This window comes from Periplaneta americana, chromosome 4 (assembly GCF_040183065.1).
Source record: "Periplaneta americana isolate PAMFEO1 chromosome 4, P.americana_PAMFEO1_priV1, whole genome shotgun sequence".
Classification (NCBI taxonomy): Eukaryota; Metazoa; Arthropoda; class Insecta; order Blattodea; family Blattidae; genus Periplaneta; species Periplaneta americana.
The window spans coordinates 27,517,733-27,543,530 of record NC_091120.1 but is presented as its reverse complement, the minus strand read 5'-3'; the positions used below and the strand labels follow the sequence as shown (position 1 = coordinate 27,543,530).

At 34.4% G+C, this 25,798-nt stretch overlaps 1 protein-coding gene across 1 annotated transcript in view; it reads right to left on the bottom strand.

The window, feature by feature from the left end:
* Window positions 1-11,499: 11,499 nt before the first annotated feature.
* LOC138698782 (protein bric-a-brac 1-like) overlaps window positions 11,500-25,798 on the bottom strand; it is a 131,762-nt gene continuing 117,463 nt past the window's right edge. The window contains exon 6 of the mRNA XM_069825006.1: window positions 11,500-25,788. Coding sequence (XP_069681107.1) covers window positions 25,111-25,788 — 678 coding nt within the window. The 3' untranslated portion in view covers window positions 11,500-25,110. The remainder of the gene's footprint in view (window positions 25,789-25,798) is intronic.

Genomic DNA, 25,798 nt, shown 5'->3' with positions numbered 1-25,798 from the left:
ATAGCTATAAATAGAAATAAACAGACAGCCGAAATAATTGATCCTACAATCATATTTGAAATCTCAGCCACTCAACCATCTGAAGTGAACGAAGAAAAAAATAAAATCTATGAGCCCACGATTCAGTACCTATCGGCGAAATACAACATAGAAAAAAATCACAGTTACCGGTCTCTTCTTCGGAGTGAGAGGCACCATTCCGAAAGCCTTTGTAAAGTGGAGGGAAAAATACAAACTGACGAGAGATCTTCAAGATGCCATCGTCATCACCATAATAAAATTTTCTGTAGCGATATTTCGTCAGCATCTTTATGGTGTACATTCAATTTAAATTATATTTGGTTCTATTTTTTTTTCTTATGTCTTAATCAATTTTGTCTGAAACCTGTTTATATAATTTTTCATTTTAAATTTTATTGTGAGCTATTCTGTGTCGCAGGGCAAACCCAAAATATTGGGTCAGACCAATAAATTAAATTATTGCCTAATGGCGGGTTCTTGACTGTTCATCATTCACTCACATGAAGCCAGTTGTGTAGACCAATTTTACCGACAGAGTCATTGCCCAGGATGTGCCGTAGGAGGCTGGTATATGCTACACCTGTGATGAGATAAGATGGGATGCCACGAGGGAACTGGTGCTCATGGACAAACCTCTGTGTTACCTGAGCTTTTCAATCATAAATTATAAATTGGGGATAAGCCAGGGATCTAACATGGGTACCTACTTATACATAATACTTGTGAGTTAATATCCTGAGAAAAAATGCTATTATTGTATCATTTTTATCTGTACAATAACAGTACTTCACCAAAAGCTTATAATAATAAAAAAATACACAAAATATGTTGCTTGACATTACTTACGTAGGAAGTATTGTGTTGCTGCAAAAATATATTTGGAGATTCTAATACAAATACGCATTTTCTAAGTCCCTGATATAAGAAAATATGTTATTCCTAGCATGTTATCTATTTATCCATTCGTTTAAGTGTAACTTCTTTCTTTTGCACATATTTAGAAATTGCGATTCAATATAGAAATTACTCACTTAATACTGACCTTATAAAACAGCACAAAGTGACTATTTACTTCACATCAGCTATCATTTTTGTATGTAAAGATTCATTTTTGGTCTTACAGAATTATTTGTTATGGTTACCATTAACTAATAACCAACATAACCATAAAAGATAATTCTGTTACTTACTTATAGCTTTTAAGAGACCCGGAGGTTCATTGCCACCCTCACATAAGTCTGCCATTGGTCCCTATCCTGAGCAAGATTAATTCATTCTTTATCATCATATCCCACCTCCCTCAAATCCATTTTAATATTATCCTCCCACCTACGTCTCGGCTTCCCCAAAGGTCTTTTTCCCTCCGGCCTCCCAACTACACTCTATAAGCATTTCTAAATTAGCCCATACATGCTACGTGCTCTGTCCATCTGGATTTAATGTTTCTAATTATGTCAGGTGAAGAATACAATGCGTGCAGTTCTGCGTTGTGTAAATTTCTCCAGCGTCCTGTAACTTCATTTCTCTTAGTCCCAAATATTTTCCTAAGAAACTTATTCTCAAACACCTTTAATCTCTGTTCCTCTCTCAAAGTGAGAGTCCAAGTTTCACAACCATACAGAACAACCGATACCGGTAATATAATTATTTTATAAATTATAACTTTCAGATTTTTTGACAGCAGACTGGATGATTCTGTAGGAGCAAAAATTAATCTGTACGTAGGCTATCCACCCAACAGTGATACTGTGGAATCCCGGTCACCAAATCACTCAAATCAGCACGCTTGTGCGATGACAGTTGACTTAATATATGTGTCAACATAAATGTCGAACATGGAGTAAGGACACTAAAGGAAAAAAATCCAAAGGAGAAAGATTCTATCCGGTGCTTGACTGGGCCTCGGCGTAGCTCAGTGGTTAGAGCACTCGGTGCATAGAACCAAAGACCCAGGTTCGATGGCTGGCACTGGAGCAAATTTTTTTTCAATTAATAACCAATATCATTTTTTTGTTTTGTTCTTCCCATATGTAAGAAATATTTTCGAATACCATACTTTTGAAAAAATATTTTAAAAAATGTTTACTTTAGAGTTAGTTTCAATACCTATTTACATCTCTCAGTGAAGTGTTGTAGTAAATTGTTCGATGTCCTACATTTGAAATGAGGAAAATGTACCTTTCTCTTGTCGATTTGGCATATGGAAAGGGGACAAATAAGCAGAAATGTAGGTCGATTTGCTTCAATTACAGTGGTCATTTAACTTTGGTATAATTATGGAATGATTAAATTTTGCGAACAGAGGATTTGAAAGCCTGTGGTCACTCAACACAAGTTTCCATTAAACTAAGTGCTCAGTAGTCAGTGCATAAAATGTGTAATGACGAATCACGTGCTGTTTACACTGCATTCTTATTTTACGCAATGAAAAAGGATTACCGGTACAAGAAAACACAGTGAGAAAAATTGCTGTACTGGTATTTTTTTTTTACTGTGGTTAAAGCTATTGCCTGCCTCTTTCCATAAAGAGAAACACTGTTCAATCGCTAGTGATGCCCCATTTTGAACTACGATTCTCTCTTGACAAATATAACTGTCAATTGAACTGAAAGACTACAAAGTGTTCATAATGTGTCTCTCCGCTTCATCTGCAATACTCGTCAACCATATAACGCCATCTTTTGAAGCTTTTTCATGGGTCCGCCTGAAGGAGCGTAGAACAGCACACTCTTCATTTGTTCTGTTTAGAATATTACTCACTTCTACTCCAAAATGTCTGAGAACTCGCTTTGAATATCTTACAATGTTACGGAATCAACATCAGGCCTTATTATCCATCCCTCATCACCGTACATCTTTCTATTCATCCTCTTTCATTGTCATTTAAGCCTATTATAAAGTATAATTAGGATATAAATTGTAATTACTTTATTATTTATCATGTTTAGTCAATATTTAATTATATGTAAGCCTGTTAATGTGCATGATAATGATTTTATATTTAAATACCTATTACTATTAGAGTATGCCATTAGGAAAGTCCAGGATAACAGAGAGGGTTTGGAATTGAATGGGTTACATCAGCTGCTTGTCTATGCGGATGACGTAAATATGTTAGGAGAAAATCCACAAACGATTAGGGAAAACACGGGAATTTTACTGGAAGCAAGTAAAGAGATAGGTTTGGAAGTAAATCCCGAAAAGATAAAGTATATGATTATGTCTCGTGACGAGAATATTGTACGAAATGGAAATATAAAAATTGGAAATTTATCTTTTGAAGAGGTGGAGAAGTTCAAATATCTGGGAGCAACAGTAACAAATATAAATGATACTCGGGAGGAAATTAAACACAGAATAAATATGGGAAATGCATGTTATTATTTGGTTGAGAAACTTTTATCATCCAGTCTGCTGTCAAAAAATTTGAAAGTTAGAATTTATAAAACAGTTATATTACCGGTTGTTCTTTATGGTTGTGAAACTTGGACTCTCACTTTGAGAGAGGAACAAAGGTTAAGGGTGTTTGAGAATAAGATGCTTAGGAAAATATTTGGGGCTAAGAGGGATGAAGTTACAGGAGAATGGAGAAAGTTACACAACACAGAACTGCACGCATTGTATTCTTCACCTGACATAATTAGGAACATTAAATACAGACGTTTGAGATGGGCAGGGCATGTAGCACGTATGGGCGAATCCAGAAATGCATATAGAGTGTTAGTTGGGAGGCCGGAGGGAAAAAGACCTTTAGGGAGACAGAGACGTGGGTGGGAGGATAATATTAAAATGGATTTGAGGGAGGTGGGGTATGATGATAGAGAATGGATTAATCTTGCTCAGGATAGGGACCGATGGCGGGCTTATGTGAAGGCGGCAATGAACCTCCGGGTTCCTTAAAAGCCAGTAAGTAAGTATTACTATTAATATTACTACTTTTGTTATTGTCTCAATGTATATTTCACTTCTGGTAGTGTGGAAAAGAAGGCCTCATGGCCTTAACTCTACCAGAATAAATAAATGAATAAAATAAGAAACTATAAGAATACAGCTAACATTTCAACGAATTTCAAAAAATGAAAAACTGACCTCAATGAAAGCAACAAGGTCATTCCATTTGTCGAAAATTAATTTCACATTTATATATATATATATATATATATATATATATATATATATATATATATATATATATAAATTATTAATACTTTCTAAAATTGTTGTCATAAATATCAGTAGTGAGAGTAGTAGCTACATTACCTACTACATTTAGTGTATGTGAATCTGTTAGCTTACCTCAATGTTGTAATAACTTATTCAACTGGTATATGTACTAAATACGGAATACAGTATTACTAAATTCCATTTCCGTAACTGAGAACTCTGGAGAGTAAGATGCACTAAAATATTTCTTCATGTAGGTATCATGTTAGTTACAATGTGTCGTGGAAAAGAGCTTTTTTCTTGCTGTATTATCCAAGAAATTATAAAAATGCCAAATAGTTATAGTTAAACTCCAATAATAGTTAAGTCAACTGTCATTACATGCCCAACTTGGAGTCAGGCCACAAAGGGAAAAACACTGGAGGAGTGGAGTTCGATCCTGTGCTGTAGATTGGACTTCGGCGTAGCTCAATGGTGAGAGCGCTTGGTATGTAGAACCAAAGACCCGGGTTCGATCCCTGGTGCCAGAGCGAATTTTTCTCCTCTAATATTAATTTTATTCATGAAGATCTTCAAATGTATAATACTTACTTACTTACTGGCTTTTAAGGAACTCGGAGGTTCATTGCCGCCCTCACATAAGCCCGCCATTGGTCCCTATCCTGAGCAAGATTAATCCATTCTCTATCATCATATCCCACCTCCCTCAAATCCATTTTAATATTATCTTCCCATCTACGTCTCGGCCTCCCTAAAGGTCTTTTTCCCTCCGGCCTCCCAACTAACACTCTATATGCATTTCTGGATTCACCCATACGTGCTACATGCCCTGCCCATCTCAAACGTCTGGATTTAATGTTCCTAATTATGTCAGGTGAAGAATACAATGCATGCAGTTCTGTGTTGTGTAACTTTCTCCAATCTCCTGTAACTTCATCCCTCTTAGCCCCAAATTTTCCTTAGCACCTTATTCTCAAACACCCTTAACCTATGTTCCTCTCTCAAAGTGAGAGTTCAAGTTTCACAACCATAAAGAACAACCGGTAGTATAACTGTTTTATAAATTCTAACTTTCAGATTTTTTGACAGCAGACTGGTCAAATGTATAATAGCCTACCAAATTATCTTAAAGAAATATCTGCACATAAAAAAATTTAAGAAACCTCTCTATAAAGTTTCAATTAAAAACTGCTTTTACAGTGTAAATGAATTTATTGAAAAGTGCCAAAACTGACTAGTAAAAGAGTGGCTTATTAAAAAAAATTACTTTCTCCTTTCAAGGTCCTGGCTTCAAGATGAGACGTTTTCTCGCTGCTCCTGGACAGGTTTTATAGTCGAAGTTGGTCCCAGTCTGCATTTACACAACAATTAGTAAAATACGGTGACCTGAGAAGTTGTCATTAATATGAATTGTTAATTTTTAAATAATTATTTGTAACTTGTGTTGCAAATTTTGCATGTTGTAATAAATTTTGTAATTATGGTATAAATTTGACATGTTCCATATCATGTATGTGATCAGTTGAACACAATAAATGAATATACAACACAATACCTATTGTACAATTATGTGTTCTACAGGTCATCTGCCATTATGAATGATAATGCTCCATACACTCTATCAACCTAGTGACCATAGCATCATACTGCTCGTTTATTACGTTGTGCAGAGCTATTTCATTATCTACACAAAGATCGTCTAGTCTACATGGAATGGATGTGAAGAAACATTGTTCATTGATTAAAGTTCATGTTAACACTTTGTTTGTTAAAAACATAAAATTACTTAGTCACACGTTAAAAAGTATTAAAATTAAAAAAAAAAGTATATACCTTCAACAGACGGCAATATACCCCACCCCTACAATCGACAAATGCACATCGCAGAATTCAAGATCACCAGTAGTTCAGGAGACACTGATGAAGACGTAACATCACGTCGAAACGGGCTGTCTGTGGAAGGTATATACCTTTTTTAAAAATTTTAACACTTTTTAACGTGTGACTAAGTAATTTTATGTTTTTAAGAAACATTGTTCTTCGAATATCCTACTCAAAACGCATTACATAAAGACAAATTAGAACTTCGTGCTGGATATAAAAAGACTGAGGGTCTAGAAATAAAACGACTTTGAAACATTTCATCGTTGTTCCTGCAATAACTCCTATGTGACATATTTATCGATTTTCAGATTTTTGCTCTTTTAAATAACTTAAATAGTGATACAGCAAATAATAAAATCTCCTATATGTAATTATATTTCTTTCTTTCGACAATGTAAGAATTCACAATCTCCTATGTACCACTGCCATAGAATGAATAAAATGTGTTTTTTCTTCCTACTGAAAAATTTTATATTTTGCACATAGGAGTTATTGCAGGAACAACGACATGTTGGAACAGTCACCCATTCCCATGACTAGTATGGACAGTTGCCCCATTTTGTTGACACACTTGTTTGCCGATATCAAAGTGTCTTTAAATCTCCTAAAAACGTTCAATAATTTGAACTCTGTACATTTGTGCAGTGAAATATGGGCCTATGGTGTCGTGGAAAAACACAGCAGTCCACACTGTTAATAATAATCCGTGGCGCTACAACCCGTGAAGGGCCTAGACCGACCAGCCGGCTGCTGGCTTCATGCCCACATGCCGAAGCAGAGGTGGATGATCATCCAACCAGAATGGAGGTATCGTGTGGTTAGCACGATGATCCCCCCAGCCGTTATAGCTGGCATTCGCAACCGGATTTTGCTACCTATCGTAGCTCCCCAAGTGCAACACGATGCTGGGTGGGCACCGGTCCCATACACAGGCCGAAATTTCATGAGAAAATTTCTTCCCCCGTGAGGACTCGAACCAGAGCGCATTCCGTAACGCGAGTCCTAAGCAGGATGCCTTAGACCAAGACGCCATGGCGCAGGACATCCACACTGTTACTCTCACCAAATGTAATGGTTTCTGTTCATATTCCTCAGGTTTTTCCCAACTGAGGAAACAACAGTTCTGCTTACTGACATGTAAGTTACACTGAGTATCACATGACATTTGTCAGACCACTCTCAATTTCGGAGATAATCAGGATTTTCATAAACATTGGTCAGAACACGTGCACAATAACATAGGCGTGCTTGGAAATCAGATTCCTTCAGTTCGTGAAATATCTGTAGTCAATATGAGTTCGCTCCAATGTCCACAATCATGCATGTAACATTAGAATAATTTTGGTTACTTTTTTTTTTTTTTGACTACTCCATATTATGTAGGTTACAATGGAATTTCGGAAACTATTGTCGTTTTTACTAAATGTTGTTCACTACTTAATATCATTAAATTTAATTTTATTGTTATCAAAATTCTACTAATCACCTTTTCTACACATCGTAATATTGGCATGTTCTTTCTTTATGACTAAAACCTAGATCGTAACAGACAGCTCATCCCTATGTTAAAATCGGCAGCACTTTGAAGAGAACAGCCGCCAGGATCGCCACCCATCCGCCGTAAACGAACACGAGATGGCAGTACAGTCGATAATGCAATTCAATTGGGAATGATGGCGTGACTCCTTATGTAACAACTAGATGGCAGCATAGTAAACCTGACAAAAGTTGTTACCGTCAAAGCCTATAAGGCCGAGCTATCTGGGTATATAATGATCTAGGTTAAAACTGACACAATCTCTAGCATCCGATCACGAGTGTTTTGTTTTGTAAGCCCACTGTCCTCGTGACGTAGACATTTAAGGGCAGTCATGTGTTTCTTTCGATATCAAAGTCTGGTATAGTAAAGAAATACAGTGAAACCTCTCATTTACGGACATCGAAGGAACATAACAATCTGTCCGCATCTGGGAGGTGTCCTTTATTCGGTGGGAGGCTCCCCACTCTAACAGTAAATTTATAATATGCATTATGTATCCCTTCACGCTTTAAATGAACTGTATTACTGTAGTTTAATTCTAAATACAGTATACTGTACTACAGTAAATTATTTGCAATTTTGAACTACAGTAGATAAGACTGAAAAAGGAAAATACAGTACTGTGCCATGCAATTATATTCTAGGTCTACAGTTATGCAGTACTGTAATTTACAGTTTTCAACTTAACCTTTACGTCCAGGTGCCATGTCTCTCGAAACAGAACAACTGATTGAAGAGATGAGAATAATCCTATAACCCTGTCATGTGTCGAATACAATTTCACGATCACGGAAACGTTGGACCCATCAGACAGGTTAAATTTTATGACTTTGTTTATCCACTCACTTCCAGCTAACAAGGGGTAGCCGGCTGGGCTAGTGGTAGCCTACTAGACCCTTATTGTCTTCTTTCATGTTAAGGAATTTCTGTACAGTTCTCAAAACTAAATTTTTCATTTTTGTAACATATTATGTCTTGAAAATCAAGTTCTGTCCGCATTCAGGAGGTAAAGCAAGCTTTAGGACCGTGAAACAGCCGTCCGTGTCCGTGTCTGAGAGTGTCCGTAAACGAGAGTTAAATTTATCATGATTTATATATTATTTCAGTTGGGACATAAAAATCTGTCCGTATTTGAGAGGAGTGTCCGTAAGGAGAGGTTTCACTGTATAGTATTCCATGGAAACACGAAATTCGGTATTTATTGAATTTTACAGTATGTATTAAGCTTTTCTTTTAAAATCCTATAAGAAAAATTAAATAAATTTAATCATTGTTATTAAATTAAATTAAATCAAATCAGTGTGATGTTGTTAATGTATGATATTTCTTCAAATATGTAATTTTGTTTAAAATTATAACTTAGAAGGAATACTCATATACAGTGGCGGACGGTGGAGTTGAAAGTTAAGGAGGGCAAGACATGATTGATGAAAGGTTGTATTCTATGTATTAAAAATCCTGGGCCTGTCACATATCTCATTACTGTTACATACTTGTACAGCAAATTTACTGACGATCCTCTTCATTCGTAAACCGATCAATTAGGTCACAACATACTGAGCAACTACTGTTATAAGAAAGTAGAGACAAATCTGCATGTATTTCTAAACTATCAATATTTAGGTCTAGTATACCGTATAAATAAACATATCTCGTAGCAAAAAAGAAAAAAATAACAGGAACACCCGCAAACAAGAAAAAAAATATTTATGCCGACATAAAACAAAACTTTTACGCAGAGAAAGAAAATTAACAATAGATGACACGATTTTCAAAAAGCCAAGAAGAAAAAAAGAGAGAGAGAGCGTGCCAATACAGTTGAACATAACCAAAAGCAGCTGAGACTAGCGATATACTTGTCAGTGGTGAGTAGGATTTCTCCAAATTCGCCTCCTCTAGCAGGTTTAGTTAAGTTTAAACACTCTGCTAACCAGCTATCTTATTGGTTGAACTGCTGTTGTCATGGTTACCAGAGAGGAGAGTCATATAGATGTCACCGCTGTCCTGCTCTCGCATAGACACTGCATGCTGTATCCCCTATTGATCTGAAGACCATGTTTCTGTAGGTATCGTGATTCACTAATTGGTGCCAACTATTAATTCAGCTCAAATTAAAGATGTTTAATAATAGTGTTAAATCAGTCCTCCTTCATGGTTCTGAAACCTGAAAAACAAATGCACCAATCATACAAAAATTACTAACTTTTATTAACCGAACAAAAATAACTAACTTTTATTAATTGATGTTTCAGAAAAATCTTAAAAAATTTCTGGCCAGAGATAATAAAGAATGAAGTTTTATTGGTACTCGCAGGCGGTGAACTCATAGAATTACTGATGCGAAGAGAAAATGGCGATGGACAGGCCATAAACTAAGAAAACCTGATTCCAAGATAGAAAACAAGCTCTGGATTGGAATCCTCAGGGATCCCGCAGAAGAAGACGATCTATATCTTCATGGAGAATAGCTGTTTATGACGAAATTGGACAGCAGGCCAAGATATGGAATGAAATGAAGGTGATGGCATCAAATTGTGTCTGATAGCGAACATTCACAGCTGCCCTATGCTTCGTGAAGTGAGAGTATTTACTTATGGCTTTTAGAAAACCTGGATATTCACATAAGCCCGCCATCGGTCCCTGTCCTGAGCAAGATTAATCCAGTCTCTACCATCCCACTTCCCTTAAATCCATTTTAATATTATCCTCCCATCTATGTCTCAGCCTTACTAAAGGTCTTTTTCCCTTCTGGCCTCCCAACTAATACTTATATGCCATTTTGCATCTTGCGTAAACTACTTTTAACACTTGAATATAAGTAATTGATTAACTAGCGGACTTACTCGTGTTAATTATTTAAGTCTGTGCGGCTTACAGCTGTTTCGGTGCTTCATCACACCATCCTCACTATTTGACTCCACTTTTCAACACCTTTCAACAATCAAACGTACCCACATAACAGGCAGAGAAGTTCGAGATGACGCCGAGATCTAGTAGGCTCTGAGGATGGTGTGATGAAGCACCAAAACAGCTGTAAGCTGCACAAACTTACATAATTAACACGAGTAAGTCCGCTAGTTAATCAATTACTCCATATGCATTTCTGGACTCCACAATACGTGCTATATGGCTTGCCCATCTCAAATATCTGGATTTAATGGAGTGGCAGTATATGAATGAATGACTGATTCAGCTACACATCACCTAGTTTCAATGGAATCCTTTTACAAAGGATCCTCCGTCTCCCTGGAACTTCTGCAGTTTCCTCAGATCAATGCCATCTGAATGCAAGTCACGGTACTACATCCTGCTACATCCTCTGTTGACCTGAAATTATTCAAAGATGATAGATGAAATTGAAATTAATAAAGGAGAAATCAGTCCGAGATCCAACACCGAAAGTTACCCAGCAATTCTACTTCAATTGTTTGAGAAGGAAAAATTCGAAAAAGAAAAACAACCAGGATTTGAACCCATGCCTGCTCGTTTCATAGTCAGACATGCTAACCGTTATTTCACAGCAGTGGGCATCGATGTAGTTTAATGGTAAAAACCATTTTCTGAAGTAAGATGCTGCATATTCCTTCAGATACACTTTATAAAATAATAAATATTGACAGCGACAGGCAATTTGTACATAGGCTATTTTAGAGCCAAAATCACCATTAAAATCTACAAAAAATTACAATTAAATCCAATTACATAAAAAAATTTCAAATAATAATCCAATAATAAATGATAACAATAAAATTTTGAGATAATTTAAGCAATTAAAGTTAAAAAGCTTTAAAGAAAAGCATATGTTTTGAAAGCATAAGAAAGAAGTTAAAATCTTCTATTAACTTTACTTAAATTAATTCACGAAGTAAGGGACATACTAAATAAACATGTTTAACTTTTCCAACTATTTTATTGAATACACCAGTACATATTCACATTAGCAAACTGAAAGGAGCACATTATGTAACATCGAGCTTGTGACTGGGAGAAGGGAAGAAAAATCATTTATCATATAAATATGTTATAAATACAGTGACATGTCTGGAAACCTTCACATCTCAAAATACTGTCCAAGTTAACCTGATCAGCACCTCACTTCACATTGTTGGTGGTGTGGCGGTGACGGTGGTGGTGGTGGCAATAATATAGATAGAAACTGTTTGCTGTCTTATCCTCAGATCACACAACAATAATACTCCAACAATAACACCAGAAGCAAGTCCCTGCTTCCCTCTCAAATATGTGTACGCTATGCACACATCTCATGCACACACGCTATCGGCAATGTACTGAAGAAAGAAATGGTGCAGGTAGAGCATATAAATAATTATCTTTGGCACTCAAAAATACCATATAAAGCATTAACCAGGGAGGACTTGCCACATATGTCATCTAGGGACAGAAAATATAAACAAGAATTGTTTTTTTTTTATCACTTCACTTCTCTATGCATAACATTGTTGCTTGTACTTTGGTTTAACAACTACTATCTATGGTATCATAGTTGTCTCTTACACTGACATTGAACCTTCACTCACTATACAAGACCTTCAATGCTGCAAAGTTTAATGGCATTTAGCAACAATGAACCAAGCGCCATCGAGAAACAATGTCAGATGAAATGAATAAATGAAAGGACAGAGCAAAAATATACCAAAGTACATTTGTTTAGAAAAATAGTGTCAAGCTCCACTTAATAGTGTACCTCCAGTGCTCTCCCGATATCATATCACATGATGGAAACTTGGATTGGATCTATAAGTGTGGCAAATGGATCTTTGTTGTTAGATTCCATATACTTATTAATAGTAAAATCCCATTCTAACATTTTGGTTTGCTGCTGAAAATAATTCCCAAAATTGTTCTTATGCACCATGTGTAATGCATAAAAACATGGTGTTTAGCAATTTAGAATATTGTTTTGTACCTTCTTTCCATGTACAACTTGGCAACAAATTTGGTATCATTATATAAAGGTAACTATACTTTCACAAGTATAGTCGTAATAGATTTGATTACATTACAATGGTTAAAAACTTCATAAATGAACGTGCTGCACTCTTTAAATAATAATTCAGGCATTCTAAATCATTCACAGATAATGACAGAAGAGAAATCTTATAGACAAGAATAAATATACTTCACCAACATCTGACAATGTAAAAATTAGCTACATCGCTTATAAAGTAATTTTTCATTTAGAAAATATACGATTCCAACCATTATTCAGGCACTTAAGAGGTTATTCTATAATTCAGGTGTAAGAATTGTGTAACACAAAGTTCCATATAACTCCATTGCTATAAATACTTGTCACATGGCCGGTTTTTCCAAGTATTGTTAGAAAATTTAACGACTGTTAAACTCTAAACAGTTTGTTAATTAATAAAATTGTATGTTTTCAACACCAGTTTGGTTTAACAGATTGTTAACAGTTTGTTAATTTTAAATGTAGGATTTTTGGCAGTTAACTCGTTTAACAGTTAGTTAAATATGGCCGATGTCTCCACAGCTGTTCGAACAGAAGTTGCGAAATTAATATTTTGTGTCTCTCTGTCGGAAATGTTTAGCATATGACTGGTAATATAACATTTAAAAAATACTTTGGACTGTTTCAATACATCAGTGTTATTTTATTTCTTTCGTATTTCGTATCCATAATGGCAATGAGGAAATATAACCTTACTTTGTAATTATTATTCAGCACGTCACCTACAACTTTCATTTGTCAACTGTTTGTTCATGGAGCGTGGCCTACTATAACAGGTTGTCATTTTATGCAAGTTTCATGACTCACTCTATAATATAGAATTTAAAGATTAATTTTAGCCAATAAAAAATTGTCTTACATGTATAGAATCATTACCAACTGCTGTTGAGTAGTTAAAATAGTGCTAACAGACGTTATAGTTAAGTGTTGGTTATTTTAAACAAAATTATGTTTAACAAATGGAAAATACATTAACAAAGTGTTAAAAATAAACAGATTGTTAATTTAACATTCGTTAAGCAAAATTAAACATTACTTGGACAAACTGGCCAACAGAGTGTTATGTTAAAATAGAATTTTATGGAATTTTGCATCCATTATCTTTATTGCCTAATGGCAGAATAGCCTCCTTGACCCATTACATTTTCTCTGAACTTCAAAAATACAGCGCAGTATAAATTTTCAGTAGCTTTATTAGTTGTTGTTGCAAACAACAATGCATACAGAAAACATGTTCATAAACTTGATTAAATATTATCTTCACATACTGCATGCATTATTACATATTAACATGATCACTTGGCTAGAGCTAAAATGTTATATCGGTACCACAAACATCAGGTTTGTGCTAGCAGGAATGTTTATGGTACATATAGCCACTATTAAAGAGGCAGCACTAGTTTTCTAAGGAAGAATGTATTGGCTGTCAATGGTATATGTAATGGACAAGGGCAAAGAACAGATTGACTTCAAGTAGGCTATATAACATACTGTCATAACAAACAAGTTGGGTGAAAATTTCATGGCTGCAGAAGAAAATCAGTAACAAAGCAGAACAACTTTTAAAGTGTTTTATAAATGTCTGCAATATTTCAGGGCATAATTCTGTACTATATTGTCAAAAGTTTAAAAAAAAGTGAATATACTTTAAGTTTGCATCTAGCAAATTTAATGGTATATAAACAAACAGTTCCTTTCTTGTATTCAGAAGAAAACATGTGCAATGTTTTTTTTGTCTTAAATTCCCGAAGACAGAAACTCACAAAGCATTAAGACTTATAACTACAGCTGTATATATAATTCTAACATATGTGTGTAAAATAGGTTATGGTATCTCTATTAGTAGTAGTAGTAGGTAATAATAATAATAATAATAATAATAATAATAATAATAATAATAATAATAATAATGATAATAAATATATTCCTTAAATAAATATTATATAGGTGACAAGATCTCTTGTGTTAAGCCAATAACTTGATCACTCAGAATATTTTAATGTAGTCTGCTAATTTCTTTCCCATAGAGTATTTTGGAAAAGATGAACTAAGGATTTACATATATGAACATTGCTTCAAATAATATTTCTAGAAAAGAACAACCAAAGATGTGACAGTTAAGATATGTAATTGTTCTATTTTTATCGTGCAAGCACCTCGTCATAGGCACAAAATGAAATTCAAAATTACTGAAAAAATAAAGATTATATAATGTTAAATCTTCCAAATCAGCCTCTGAAATATAGCGGAAACTTATACACTGTAGTATTTTGTGGTGCAGATGACTTATTCAAACAAAAATAAATTTCAAGGAAAAAAAAATGGAATCCATAAAACGTTAAATAAAAATCTACATCTTCTTATTCACTTTCTTCTTTCTGAAAGAGATAATCATTTCCATCAAAGGCAATTGACGATGCTTGATACGTTTTGAAAGACAAAACAATGTCTCAAGGCATTTCATTCATTTACACATTAATGAATGTAGGCCATTTTATTGCTAATTCAGGAATCAACAAGCGATAAATTTACTATCCAGTTTTCATCATGAACAAGATATTTTGTAAATACAAAATGAGTGCTAAAACTCTGATCACTTATCAAAATTTGAAACGAATTAATTACCGTATTAATTTCTAGAAGTGTATTAAAATTATTTTAAATCTCAAACATATGTTCTCGAGAAGGAAGAGCTAAGAAAATTACACAAAACTAAAATGTAAGTAGCCGTGGCTTATTTATAATATACCTGTACTGACAATAACTGCATAGTATATTCTGAAAATGAAACATAAAAATGCATGTCACACACTTGGCTGTGGTATTAGCAACAACAAATATCGTACTACAAGGGAAGCTGTTTCTGAAATCTTTATTTAAAGATAGAAACAAATATAAATCTCTGAAGGAAGAGGTGCCACTGCTAAATTCATTTTGACGAATTAATTTGATTTTCTATCCTACGATTTAATTAAGAAGACAATTGTACAAAGTTTTCCTAATCGAAGAGACTCACATATTTAAATATCCAGGCTTACAGATCTTATGAATAATTCAACAGTTTTTAAATGCACATTCTTACGGAATAAATTACTGATATATTTGTCTAATATATCGTGATGCAATCTACTTCAACAGTAAACACTTTTCTGTAGAAACAACGACAGTAATTTCTTAAACTTCCGGCATCTTTCTCTTTAGCCACAGATATATATTTCATAAGCAAGAAAAAATAAATCAGATTTGTAATACGTTCACTGAGATGAGGTTATGGGAGAACAAAAAGTTACATATACTGCATCTTAATTGTCGTCAGATTTGATCTTTTTAACACAATAAAATGAATTAGGTCTACTTTCATGTAGTGTGAGAGGTAAATATCTCATAATGTGAATGCGTCAAGATATTTCAACAGGATATCTCAATAATACAACGTGCAATTAATTGAAGGCCTCACAATTACCACTGTAAATAAATTCTTACACAGACATGTAACAGTGATGTCCAATAAGGTTACCATCCACCATATGCAGCTGATTGTATCATTTGACATACGAAGAATTTTAGAAATTCTTCTCCATGTTCAGTGTACTGTTTGAAAATACATTAATATCAGCATGAAAGCATTTTTTTTAATATTAACAAAATGCGTTGCCAGATAGTTTGTCACAGGTAGTGGTATATGTCAGTGGAAATGTCTAACACACTCACGTAATCCTGTGTACAATATAATAATTTAAATTACTCTAAAACATGGCAATGGCCAAAAATAAAACCACACACATTTGAAAATCAAACTTTAATTGCTGTAATACAGCAGTGGAATAAAATATATATGGGCCTGCTCGAAAGAACCAATGAGGTCTTCATTACAGAAATATGGAAGAAATATTTTAGCAAATCTTTCGTGATCCCTTGAAGACCTGGGCTTTCCCTTACTCCTGCATTTGGACAGACTGAAATTGTGATATATAAACCCGTAAGTTGTAGGTACATTTATTTTATTTAATACTATAAGGGCTAAGCAGCATGTTTCTTTGGGATTTTTTGTTTGAGTGAATCAGTCCTATTTATACCCATTCCTATAGCTACCACTGGTTTTGTCACTTTAGATGTAGCAATCATATTTATTAATATACTTCTCCCGCTCTTAATATGACAATCTTAACCTCTGTATGTGTTCTGTGTAACAATACCGGAGGCGAGACAACATTAAAGGGCATTGTTAAAATTTGATCAGAATTTTCACCGGAGGCTTATGGATGTATTTATATACTATACATTTCGTGAATACTCTATTATTACTTTCTAAATGAATCCAGAGTGCTGAAATTGTTTTAAATATTAAGATACTCACTTACTGTGTACATTTTTCTTTTTTTTATTGAATTATTGGCTTCTGTTTTTATGTGATTCGCATTTGATTCTAACAAATTAATATGTATTTCACTATGTTTATTTTTATTTTATGAGGTAAATTTTATGTAACTACCTCTTTTGATCTCATTCTATAATCGGTATGTAATTACTTAATTCTGGTCAAGTTTTATGATCAACTGTGTAAGCAAGTTTTAATCCTGGTTGAGTGTAAGAGAAGGCCTTAAGGCCTTAACTCTGCCAGGTTAAATGAAGCCATTATTATTATTATTATTATTATTATTATTATTATTATTATTATTATTATTAAAGAAGAGAGAGAGAGAGAGAGAGAAGTTGAAAATTATATACTGGTATAGCCTATATTTTTTTTTAACTTTTATTTTCATTATGTGTATTTAAAGTGGGATATTCTGGAAAGGAGTGTCCAAACATGTCTAAGATCACAATAAGTGAAACTGTAAGTAGAATATGCTCCATATTTTTTGTATTATTCTAGTTTTTGATCATTATTATTTTTATTTCTAAAAGAATGTTAATCATTCAATTTTCTTGTCTCAGAACACCATTTTGTTTAAATGTTGCTGAGACAATGTCATTATTGGTATTCAAAAATTGTTGAGTTTGCCTTGAATATAACTTATCAACTTTGTTCAATTTATTGTAATGAATGCCATACAGTAGATGAAAAATAAAGTCCTATTGGACAGCACTGACATAAAACTTTTATCTGATGAAAACATTCGAGACTTTAATATATGCACGTTAACATGCAGACAAAATAATAGAGCATGCAGCTATATGCATGTGCTTACTTATTCATTCAACCATCCACCCCCCCATTCATTCACTTGCAGACATCAATAAATTTAATGCTCCTGAGACAGACGACTATATTTATTCCTAACAAACACATGTTCCTTGTTCATGTTAACACTTATTTAAAACTTAAAACTTTCTAGTTGAAACGTTAAAAGTGTTGTAATTTTAAAGAGGTTATGTAACACCCCAACACCTACAAATGACGGAAATCAAGATCAGCTGGAGCAGCAGTAGTTCGAAAGACACTAAAGATGACACCACACCGGTGTCAAAACAGGACCCGTCTGTCATAAGGTTCATAACCTCTTTAAAATTATAACATTTTTAACGTTTCAACTAGAAAGTTTTAAGTTTTACGCAAATTTTAACTTCTTCATTAAATGCAAGATTGCTTTTGAATGCATTTCACAAATTCACATGCATATCATAATAAAAAAAGAAAATGGAAAGCAGAAGCAATTTTAATATAAATCAGTAAAGCCATTCACAATCACATTACATTAATTTGACAACATGGTTAAATTATTATCAATAAAATGGAACAATTGACGCAATGTTTCAATAAAATGAAAATAAAAGTTCTGCAATTATATCGCTATCACACCCTGGATTTAATTAAAGTAGCATATAAAAAGTGATCTCCATTACTGGTGATCGTCGTTGCACTACTTATTTGCGTCAATGTTTAAGTATTGCAATTCAACGTGGAAATGCAATGAGCGTTTTGGGTACCCTTCCCGAGTCCAGCCCTTTGGATGAACTCTTTTTCTTGTAAAATTTATTTAGTAACTTATAGATAGATAGATATTTTTGGAAGTAATTTATTTTTTCATTACAAGATAATATTTTATACAATTATATTAATAGTTTTCTCATTCATATATACCGGTACTATATTTATTTTTTTAACAAATGGCGGGTACTTTACTTTCTGTCATTCACCCATATGAAGCCAATTTTGTAGATCGACTTACCGACAGAATTGTTTTCCAGAGTGCGGTATGGGAGGCTTGTCTACACTACATCCTCAACGAGAAAAGATGATGAAGATTTTTGTTGGTATGCCATAGTGGAACCGGAGCTCCCAGAGAAAACCCCTGTGTTACCTGGACCACGGGATTGTCCATCACAAGTTATAAATCAGGGCTACACTGGGGATTGAACCCCAGTCCACAGGATTATAAGTCCAGTGCTCTAGCTAATAGACCACCATGGTGGCTTCTCATTAAATATTTTAACTGCATTTTTTATTGCATTTGGTAATGTAGTAAGTACATTGTTAAAAGCATCATGCATTGATGATATTTTGAACAGTGTATACAGAGTAATTCATGAGAAAAGAGCCATACATTGAGGGGTGATTAGTATGGGCGATTCTAAAGGAAAAACATATAAACATATTACATGGTTTCCTAGAAACAGCTATTTGAAATAACAGACATGAGTCTCCTTCTCTTCCTCCGAATATTTGTTTACATTGATGAAGACGCACACTGCAGTTGGCCAATAATTCAGTACCTCAATTAAATCTATCCTGGGCGTTAGATCGGTCGTGGTAGCGTCATTTCTTGGCCCTTGGCCCGACCTTACTCCATTACATTATTGTTTCTGGGATTGGCTAAGAAGAGAAATCTAGAAGTGAAAAGTGGAAAAATGTTTGTAATCACATTAAGGATGTCTGAACCAGATGAAATCAGTAACATGGCATCTACCTACAAGAGCTACAAATTGCATTGAGGATGTCGGTGGCATTTTCTTAACAAATCATGTAAAAAGAAATGGACAATTAAACACAACATACAGGTAATGCTCTCTTAATTTACTATCGTCTGTACTGTTCCTGTTCCTCATGGTTTCAATTGGTTTTCTCCAAAACCGCTGAGAGTAAGACATATCTTCTATATATATCATTTGAACTGGTAATGGAAATTACGGGAAAACGGCTGAACGGATTTTAATAAATGACTCCTCATTTTGAAGCTTGGAACTCAAAGTTTTTCAGAAAAATAGTAGTTTTCAGTGAAATGTCAATTTTTCAACATAATTTTCCTATTTTCCAAAATCCATCTGTCGTCAGTTTTGGGAACTAGCTAATTGCATTTCAGAATAAAATAAAACACACACTACAGTAAACAATATTACATGAAGGCCATGATCTGCAAGAATGCTGACATATTTAGAGCTCAAATTCAATTGGTTATTAAAAACTTAACTTACTAAAAATAATTTACAGGTTCGATTCTGTGGTGTGTAATTTTCTGGGTACAGCTGTGTACTGGATATTAAAACCTACAAAACTTGAGGTGGTGTGATGACATTATTACAATTAGAAATGAAATATTATTGTAGTTAATGCCGTGATGTGACTATTTTTCATCAATTATACATATTAATGCTATATTGATGATATGAAATTGAAACTTTTGGGGTTATTTAAGTAGATGTAGAGAATAACTTAAATTAAATTTTGATTTCTATATTTTACTGAGTGGCGGCTATATAGTATATATAGTATATGTTACTGAAAGCTTAAAAACTTACGTAAGATAATAATATTATTAAAAATCAAATATTCTTATAGTTATTAATCAAGTGGGATTGGGTCTTTTTCATATATTTAATGGTGGTGTGGTGTAGATATTTATATGCGTGGTTCTCTTCAGTATTGGCTCGAGAGAGAGTCTTTCATTATTATGGAAGCAAATAACTTTCAGAATGTCGGGTATTCTTCATTAAAATAAATCTGAAAAATGTTTATTTGAACGTCCAATGAACTTAGTTTGCAGCATTTGCTGCACAAGCCACTAGTGTTTATATAATGTTTCTCCTTAAAATCGTCCATCACCCCTTATCGCACAGCCCTTTCCTCCTGAGTCACCTTGTATATGAGAATGGTGTCCACTCAGTACGTGAAGAATTTGAGTAGCTACAGTCAGAAGTGAAAACCGGTTTTGTACACTATATGTAACAGCTGGGGGGGGGGGGATTATCATACAGACCCCACATTACACACTGCTTACAAGATCATTCACTCCTACCCAGGTATGTGGGTATGAGGCCAGCAGTCAGCTGGTCGGCCTTGCCCTCCATAGGCTATCACACCCTGGATTTAATTAAAGTGACGGTAAAACATGCAGCACAAGCAGAAATTTTTAGTCGGATTATTCTAATTTGTGCAGCTCCCTGCAATATACTGTTAACCACACATCAATGGAAGTTTCATTCTGGAATAGCTAGTACATCACCACTACAAGAAAAAACTTAAAGAGTTGGCTAAATTGACATAACAGTGCCAATTCATAATTAAATATACATCACGATTAAAAATATTCTCTCCATTATTTCGCACTTCCAAAGATGGTACCAATCATGAAGTTAACATTTAAGAGAATATAATACAGTGTTTATGGTGAAAATGAAATTTAGAGTAATACAACTGTAACAGAGTACAATTCCAATGAGTAAATAGAATTTCACAATCACACATAAAAGTAATATATAAATACATACAAGTGTACAATCTGACAAAGGAAGCAGTGACACATACGTTATAGGAAAGAAGTGTTACTTTCATCAATACAATCAATGTTTTCCCATCCCTTACAATCTAGGAAAGAAATAAAGAATTGCACAAGAGGCGAAAATAATATTAATACGAGAAAGAATAAATAAAATATCATCTTTTATACCGATATGTTACTTGTGGTGGGAGTTAACTATAATAGATAAATAAATAAATAATTAAAAAATAACATAATCTAATAATGAAATTGTTATCAATATTAAGAGAAGTTTTATTTCAAAATATGGGTATAAATTTAATTACAACTACTATTACTAAAAATTCTACAATTACTACTGGTGCCATTGCTTAGCATGCAGTAAATAGATCTAAATGATTTGTTATTTTATCAAATATTCTGAAATATTTGGGAATTAGGAAAACTTTGTCCTTAGAAGTATTTTATTTTAAGTTAGTATAAGAATAAATACAAATTAAGAATAAACTGAAGCATATCCATTCTAAAAGAAGTTTACAGAAAACACTTAAGTAGTGGCAACCTCTTCGTTATCAGTACCGGTACTTCATGAAAACAGAATTAACTATATCTACATAGTATAACATAACCATAATTAAATGAGTGGATAATAAAAAATCCTCATGAAGACAGTTATGTTTTCCTTCTGGTTTATTCCCATCATTGCACTCAGGCATGGGTTCGATTCTATCAACAATAACCTAGTAGTTGATACAGCATCATTAAATAACCAACTAAAAAAATGTGTGGTTCATGCAAACTGAAAACTACTGTAATGATCATAAAGAATGCAACTGTTCCCTAATGACTGATTCTATACTGAAATTTACTCACAAATTACACTACATTGACATACATATCCTTTTCCTTCATTTTTCAGAGATATTATGAAAGGAAATTTACGAGGAGGGGAATTATATGGTTATGAATCTGTCACTAAAGTCTCTGATGAATGGTTTAATATTTTCAAAAGACTATCATATAATACAAAAACCAACAAGCATTACATGTAAAGGGCTGTTGTTGGTACAACAGATAAATAAGTCTTGAAAAATATTTTACTGACTGTGACAATAACAGTTTAAATGAAAATGAATACAAAGTGTTTTCAAATGAAAAGATAATTTTATTGTATAATTCAGATCAACTACAACTGTGGACAGCGTTACGCATTGGAGGTTGTACAATCAAGGCAAATGAGATTAAAATAATGTCTTAGTAATCATTCCCTACAAGCATCTCTTAAAATTAACTGCCAGTTATTCAATATATTTATATTTCTCAGTACTTATTTATTTCATATATGTAATTTGTCTGTTGTGTTATAATATTACTGGCGATTTGCCATATATATGTACCTATAATATTTTCAATTTCATCTCTGTCTTTGAAGAGATGAAATTAAACATTTTTCCACAAATTAATATCTATCTATAAATAACATCTAAGCTCTGTAGAGTTTTAGACACAAGTCAAGTTGTTCATGGAAAGCAAGCAGACAGGGTGAAAGCTGCCACAGTAAATAAATAAAGTAGACATTAATAAATCTGTAAGTTGACAAATGTTTCAAGGTACTGTACAAGATTTCTAAACCACAATATGTCATCTCTTGATCTCTACTACAGAACAGTAACATGACACATGACATTACCATAATTATTGCATCGATATACTATTCTAATACTTAGCATTTGATGTGTAACAAGGTTGTATTTCCAGTGCCAGAAATTTACGCAGACATCCGGTAATCCAAGGTTGAACTTCAGGATCTACGGATATGAAATAAATGTGCCATTTAGGGTGATACCTGTTACCAAAATGAAGTTTCACGGTTTTTCTGTTTTAGATTTTACTAAAAGAGTATACTCAATTAAAATGTGATGACATAATTTGATCACATTGTCAAGTGGTCAGAAAATTGGAAGGCACTTTACTACTTTTTGAACACATGTAAGCCAAGAATACTAACAACAATGGACATCCATTTCTACTTACATTTTTGCGTGAACTTTGCAGTACAACCTATTCATGAAAACATTCACAATAGGCACAAGTTGATGAATGCTATGTAAATTGCTTGCGTCCACTAAGTATACAAATTTCTTATGCAAAAAATTGATTTATCAAGAATAGGGTTGTCTACAAATTCACGGTACCACTTTTTAAATAGCTATTTTATTTTCAACTGATTTAATAAGCAAAACGAATTTCAAGGCCACTTCATTATAATTTACTTTTTATCACTTTTTTGTTTGTGTCTGTGTGTCTGTGTCAACAATTTCTTCAATTCAATCTTGGCATACCCCAATGGCAGGCAGGAAGGCATTTTCAAATAATGTTACTAATTTTACTATTAATATAAATTTTGTACATTATTCCTAAACAAACAAATCACAAAAATAAGTATAGATATATTTTGTTTGTGATTTACTTTAAGCTAGGTTGACTAGACTATACTGGCATTTACATAAGGGCAAAAACAATAGGTATGTAGATGCATATGGTAAATGGAGACGACACAACACATTGATGCTTACTACTGGACACCCAGACTTCTCAACAGGAAGGCCCGACACTACTGATATACATGGAAATTGCACCATACATCATCATATCTTTCCTCATACACTCTCACTATTCCACAAAATATAAATATGTTGATAATATATTCTATAACTTACCACTATGACCTTGCTCTTCTTCACTTAGTGAGAACTACTCAACAAGCTCTTTCAAAAGAAAAATCTCCAACAGTAATCACATTTCTTTAAATTACTTTATCTCCCTGTACTGTACGGGTATCATTATACCTTATATATTATTTAATTGCCCGAAAATTTGTTAAAATAATGTGAAATGTTCAAATAATTTAACATATAGGTACAAACTCTATAAAACTGTACAACAACGTAGCCATGATACCTGCAGAACTGAAAGAACTGGGATGAGATTTCACTGACAGCTAATACTCTTCGCTACAAAGCTGTGAAAATGAAACGAACATCACATCTGGGAAATCTGTTATGGCTTTGGTGTTAATGCTAGCAAAACATTAAGACTTCTTGGTTGCAGATCAGTTTGTAGGTATTCTATTCTCCTAACAGTGTTTGTACTGAAAACAATGGAAATGCTACAATTCCTGCTGCCAAATTTTGGCTACAAGACGTAGGACACTCATTCCTTACCAGGGACAACCCACCTATCCTTAGCCTAAGTGTGTTACAAGTTTTACTATTGCTGACAACATGGATGAAAAGCAGTTCTAGTTAAAATAAATACGTACGCTGTTTTAACACAACAACTATTTTCTGAAAAATAAGCCTATTCCATTAGAACAATCAATTAATTAGAATGAACTGAAATGACAGGCTTTTCCCTGCTAAGGATCAGCATACAGACTCTTACTACAGTGACTGCTATACATCATGATAACTCAACACTGCGGAGGTGCTACATGTACATTAAAGATACTAAGACATTAACCTTGCATACCATAATCAGTTACACATGTTTTCTTGAAATTAATGGCACTAGAATTTATATATTGAACTCAAGTTCTTTAGGAAGTCTTACTTATCTATATATTTTTGGAAGTTTATTCAGCTTTTATATTTCTATAATTCTGCTAGATTAAACGAGTCTTTTTTTGGACCTTGCCAAGTCTGGCTACAAAATGGGTCATTTTTCTTTGATATATATTTTTTTCTAACATCTGTATATTTCTAACGCTACTCTATATGGTATATCACAATATCAATCAATACTTGCATGCTCTACTCATGCGGGCTGCCGATGATAGGTTCCACCTTTACAGTAATGGTCTCCTTGGGTTCTTTAGCAAGGCTGTCAGGAGAACCCAACTGCGGACTCTTCACAATGTCCTCAATGTCTTCCTGGAAGAGGTTCTCCGGCCGGGGAGGCGTGAAGGTCGACGTGGGCTTGTAGGTCATGCCGCTCACGCCGATCCCGACCTCCACACTGCCCAGCGGCCCGCCTCCCCCACCGCTTGGTGTCGACGGAGTGGGGGTGGGCGTGGCTCCGCTGCTGCCGCCGCCACCTCCTAGCGGTGACGGGACCGGACTGGCAGCCACCGACTCCACCGGACTGCCTGTCCTCAGCTCCGATCCCACAGGGCTTGCCATGCGAAGACTGGAGCTCAGAGGACTGGCCAAGCCCAGATTGGGCATGCCTCCGTGAGTGGTGCCGTTGCTGGGGAGCCCCATGCTGTTGCAGTGTCCCACGAGGCCTCCCAGGCTATTGACGAGTCCCACGCCAGTGTCGCCGGACAGAGACGCGTTGTGCTGTGCAGCCGCCACCATGCTGCACATCTGCTGCCTCAGCCCCTGTGCCACCACGGCCACTGCTGCTGCAGCTGCTGCTCCCGGTGACACCGTTGGTTCTGGACCATTACTGCATGACCCACTGGGGTAGTTCTGCACTCCCAGAGGTTCCTGACAACAA